The sequence below is a fragment of the Ipomoea nil genome, unplaced genomic scaffold (assembly GCF_001879475.1).
Source record: "Ipomoea nil cultivar Tokyo-kokei standard unplaced genomic scaffold, Asagao_1.1 scaffold2647, whole genome shotgun sequence".
NCBI classification, from domain to species: domain Eukaryota; kingdom Viridiplantae; phylum Streptophyta; class Magnoliopsida; order Solanales; family Convolvulaceae; genus Ipomoea; species Ipomoea nil.
The window spans coordinates 383,140-388,386 of record NW_017619075.1 but is presented as its reverse complement, the minus strand read 5'-3'; the positions used below and the strand labels follow the sequence as shown (position 1 = coordinate 388,386).

The following is a 5,247-nucleotide window of genomic DNA, read 5'->3' as shown; positions in this document are numbered from 1 at the left end:
GTACACCCAATTTTTTTTGTCCCTTGCTAATATAATTTCCCTATTATTGTATTTTGTTAATTAAATAATAATGAATTTTCTACAACATATTTAATTTCCCTCCTTAGCTTGTGAACCCTACATACCCTCGCACGTGTGTTCCCAATCCATTGTCATTCTAAAGAAAAACAGGTTCACCTCAAGCCAACTCATCCTACTAAATACCCCTAACATGCATGCCTCATCCCTTTATTTACAACTTGTATGTGCAAGCTAAGTTTAATTATACATATATACAATCTTCTCACCAATATACTATAATTTATATCATCTACTCACCTATTCTTTTCACTTTTTTTTTTTTTAATAACAAACAATACATATAACGATATAATTGTAAATTTTTGTATTAGATTTCAATTTCAATTAAAGACAACTATTTACAATAGCATTTTAATATAGTAATAATAGAAAATAATGAGAACTAATTGTATTATTTGTGAAGTAGTGTTTTGCTATATTATCATTACAATTTACAATAGTATAGTTTCGAATTCCTTTCACTAGTGTTATTTGTGTACTTGTAGCTCGTGATGATAGGTGATCAATTGAGTTCTTTTACATGTACTCACAAATCTTACTGTCTCAAATTTACTTCATGATGTGACGGGCTCTGATGAGTTATTTTCTTTATGTGGGCCCTCTTAAAGTGTCTACATCAATATTTTAAGTGTGAGAGTAAAGCTTACCCGAAGGAGAGAATAGCCGTAGGCCGTATGCAGAAGAGAGAGAATCTGTCGGTATTTAGAGTGTATTTAGAGTGTAGAGGGACAAAATTGAGAGTAGAGAATGAGAGTACATGTAGTATTTTCCTGATCAATTCGCCATTAAAATAATGCATTATTCCTCTAGCAACATCCATTCATTCTATATGTCAAGTCTCGTCTCTAGCTAGGTAATGGTTCATTTGGGTTTGTCCGAGTACGTTCAATAAAATTATACCCTATATATATATAGATGCATTTGAAGGTGCCAATCTCATTGTTACAAAAGGTACGTGGAATCACCCACCTCATTTTGAGAGGTTTATCCTATGCTATAATCAACTGAACTATCCATGCAAGCGTCAAGTATTATACCTAATACAATAATGTATTGTATCATATATTATTTGTAATAGATTCTAATAGTACATAGTCCAATAATTTATCATTATTCTAGGTATTATTGAAATGTCTTCTAATATAGTAATATTAGTATCTAGACCCTTACAATACATGATTGTAAGGAATATTATTAATTAAATGATTGTACTATACATGATTGTATCATATATTAAAAGTCATTTATTACAAATAATATTTGATACAATACACGATTATATTAGATATCATTTACCTCGATATTAATCAACACTTGCTATAAAAAGTTCCAAATATTTTTACATTCTAGGTTATTTTATACGAGACGTCTCACGGATCCTTATTTGTGAAACAGAGCCTAAAATAAGTATTACATTTTTATCTTGACCCGTTGCAATAATTAATGGTTAGAAATCAATTAATGATTACACACTGACCAATCTGATTGCTGAATTGTAGACATCTCGATTGATTGAATAGTTGGTATGGGGATTTGAATGAACTATACATTTTTGAAATACATATACTCACTTACTCGGCGCGCACACACGCACGAACGCTTGAGTGCGCACGTACACACCATTCCTATTTATACATCGCCGTCTACCTATACACTCTGTCATTCTTTCCTCTTCCTCTTTCTCCTTCTCTCTCGCTGACAAAAATGGAGTCTCCGACAGAGCTAGACCTCGACAACCTTCGGGCCATCAAAGTACTGGGCAAAGGTGCCATGGGAACTGTCTTCCTCGCCCATCATCTTTCAACTGACCCCTCCGCTCTCTCCCCTTTCGCCCTCAAGGTGGTCGACAAGTCCCTCTCCTTCGCCGCCGATGCCGACCGCCGTGCCCGCTGGGAAATCTCCGTCCTCTCCCGCTTCCGCCTCCACGATCCGCTCCACCCCTTCCTCCCCTCCCTCCTCGGCTCCTCCGAGAACGCCGACATTCTCTGCTGGGCGGTGCCGTACTGCCCCGGCGGCGACCTCAACGTCCTCCGCCACCGTCAGAACGACAGCGTCTTCTCCCCCTCCGTCATCCGCTTCTACCTCGCCGAAATCATCCTCGCCCTCCAGCATCTCCACGGGCTGGGCATTGTTTATCGTGATTTGAAGCCGGAAAATATCCTCATTCAGCAGTCCGGCCACGTCACGCTAACGGATTTCGATCTTTCTCGAAGCTTGACTCCGAAAAAGCTCGACCCGGACCCCCTCCATGTCGCCTGCTCGGAGCCTGAAACGGATTCCGATCTTTCTAGAACCTTCACCCGCTTCGTTTGTCCTAGAAAGAAGAAGAACGTTAATAACCAGAAAGGATTAAGGAAAGCAAAGAGCGCACGCGTTTCTCCGGTGAGCAGAAGGAACCCGGGATCATTCTACGAGCGCTCCAATTCCTTTGTCGGAACAGAGGAATACGTCGCGCCGGAAGTTGTGAGAGGAGACGGCCACGAATTCTCCGTCGACTGGTGGGCTCTCGGAGTGCTCTGCTACGAAATGCTGTACGGAAAGACGCCGTTCCGGGGAAAGAACAGAAAGGATACGTTCAAGAGAATCTTGATGATGCAGCCGGAGTTCATGGGAAAGCAGCCAAACGCCTTAACGGACTTGATCGGAAAGTTGCTGGAGAAGGACCCCACGCGCCGGCTGGGTTACCGGAGAGGCGCGTCAGAGATCAAGGAGCACGAGTTCTTCCGTGGGCTGAGGTGGGATTTGCTGACGGAAGTTGTACGGCCGCCGTTTCTGCCGTCGAAAGACGAGACGGAGCTGACGGAGGAAGTGAAGAAAGGCGGGATTGACATCCGGGATTACTTCGACAAATTGAAGGCTCCGTCGTCACCGTTATGGTCGCCGTCACTGGATGAGCAAAGACATAACGTTTCGCTAACGGAGTTCTAACTCACGTGTAAAGAGTGTTGGATCATTAATGTTATTTTCTATTTTTATTTTTTAAAAAAGTAGATTAATGTAAATAAAATAATTGTAGGACTTGATAAACGGCGTTATTTAAGAATTGCTGTTAGCGATTATAGAAACATAATGATTAAACAGTCATAATGTATTTTAACTGTTTTTAATTAGATTAATTAATGAAATATGGGTGTACACACGCGCCTGTGGTGGCGCGTGATAAACAATCGGCTCAGTGCGGGAGGAATAAAGTTGTTTAGAGTGAAGGCTAAAAATGAGATTTTGGTTCTCTTGATATTTACGGTTTTGGACAAAAAAATGATTAAATGAATGTATCAAATTATAATTATGTTTATTTTTGAAGAAAAGAATTTTGCTTTTCCTTAAATCTTGCTTGTAATTCTAGTGACATGAATAGTGAAATTCCTTTGATAATTGATTAAGTAACCAACATTTTCTTCCTTCATTTCCTTTGGTGGGAAGCAAATGACCAATATAATCTAAACCACTTCAATTCATAGTCATAAAATAATATATGAAGGATGATCTTGCGGGATAACTCAAGTAATGATCGACTAATCAACGTGTAGTCTTATCATTGAAGAATTTTAACCAAATCTATTATGGAAAACTCTTATATGTAATAACCTCAATAAATATTTTGCAAAATATTAAAATAGATCTTTTACAATATGATTTTTTTTTTTTTTTCATGTAGTGTTTTTCAAAACATTATATGAAATGCATATAATTGCAATCATAGAGATAATAATAAAATAGGCTGTGATTGATCATAAGACTTAATTAAAGGTATTTTTGCAAGATATTCAAGAAGAGTAATTAAAAGAGATAGATCCTTTTATTTTTTAGACTAGTTTTTGGGATAAACTCTTCATTGAGTTTGAATACCTAACATTATTGTTCTTACCCCAAAAGACTGAATCTCCAACTCTAAGGGGGCCCCACACTCCGACCCGACAGAGCATGTGCCTAACATTATTGTTCTAATAAAATATATGATGGTTTTGTTCTTTTGTTGAAGTGTTTTATAGGAGCGCATTAGGTGCAAACTGACATTAGGTGTGAATTTGTGAACATGAAACTTGAAAGTGCACCACTTAAACTACAAAATTAAAGCACATCCTATATGATATGTAAAAATTGAAGCACATACAAAAACTCTAAAAAAAATTCATATAGACCCTGTTTGGTAAAATGGTTGTTAGCTGATAGCTGTTTACTGTTAGCTGATTGTGTTAATTATAGGGTATAAATAGTTGATAACATTAGCTGATTGTAGAAAAGTGTTTGGTAAATTAGCTGTTAGCTGATAGTTGTTTGGTATAATTTCTTTTCTCAAAGAGCTAATTGAAAAAGTTGCTTGGAGTAGCTTTTTGAATTTTAGCCTTTTGGAGTTGCAAAAAGTTAATTAACCAAACATTTATATTGATATTTTAACTAAATCAAACAATTAATAGTAGTCAAATAAGCCAAAATTGGCCTATAGGCCAATTTTTTACCAAACAGGGCCATAACCTAAATATGCACAATATGATATTTTAAAATGCACTTTATAATTCTAAAAGTGAACATAAAAGAGTGCAAGTTACAAACTCTACTAATTAAAATTGTATTACTATAATTTCTAAAGTTTATTTTTTCCTTTTTAAGTTATACTTTTACCTATCACACAGTGCACTTTTATAGTTTGTGCACGTGCCACGTGCACTTTTGTGAGTTCGCACTTAAGTACATATTCTCATATAATTTTTTTTCAATTCATGTCTTTTATATATTGATGTTTAGTTAATTGATAACCCGTGTAACTTTTAATCAGTCTTAATTCGACCCAATACAATCATAAATAATAAATTAAATTTGCATACTCATCTTCCAATTCCTATGAATTCTTATAATTTGTTTGAGATGATGGTGAAAGCGACTTGAATTGGAATTGTAGTGAACGTGATATGAGCTAAAATCACCGTATTCCAAAAATCTATAGAGAATGCGACACAAATTAAAGCAAGATAGGGTGAATATGCTTTGAAGATTTGAGGAATGTGATTTGAAAGGAGGATGAATGTGGTCCGCTGGTATATATCGATGCAAATATATATATGCATGCTACACCCACTGCTTTCATTTTGGGGAATCTGTCATTCTTTTTTGTGCTGTAAACGATAAAGATGATGCAGTGAATGACTGCAGATCTAGAACAAGCTA

The 5,247-nt window shown here is 36.6% G+C and overlaps 1 protein-coding gene across 2 annotated transcripts; it reads left to right on the top strand.

Annotated features, from left to right (window-relative positions):
* Positions 1–1,230: 1,230 nt before the first annotated feature.
* Positions 1,231–3,409, top strand: LOC109154576 (serine/threonine-protein kinase UCNL). Of its 2 annotated transcripts, XM_019302357.1 has the most exons (2): positions 1,231–1,235; positions 1,792–3,409. In XM_019302357.1, exon 2 carries the CDS (start codon positions 1,852–1,854, stop codon positions 3,007–3,009), a length of 1,158 nt encoding a protein of 385 aa, XP_019157902.1. In that variant the 5' UTR covers positions 1,231–1,235; positions 1,792–1,851; the 3' UTR covers positions 3,010–3,409. The 2 variants fall into 2 exon arrangements, with proteins under 2 accessions (XP_019157902.1, XP_019157901.1); XM_019302356.1 differs by lacking the exon at positions 1,231–1,235 and having other exon boundaries at positions 1,786–3,409.
* Positions 3,410–5,247: the final 1,838 nt, after the last annotated feature.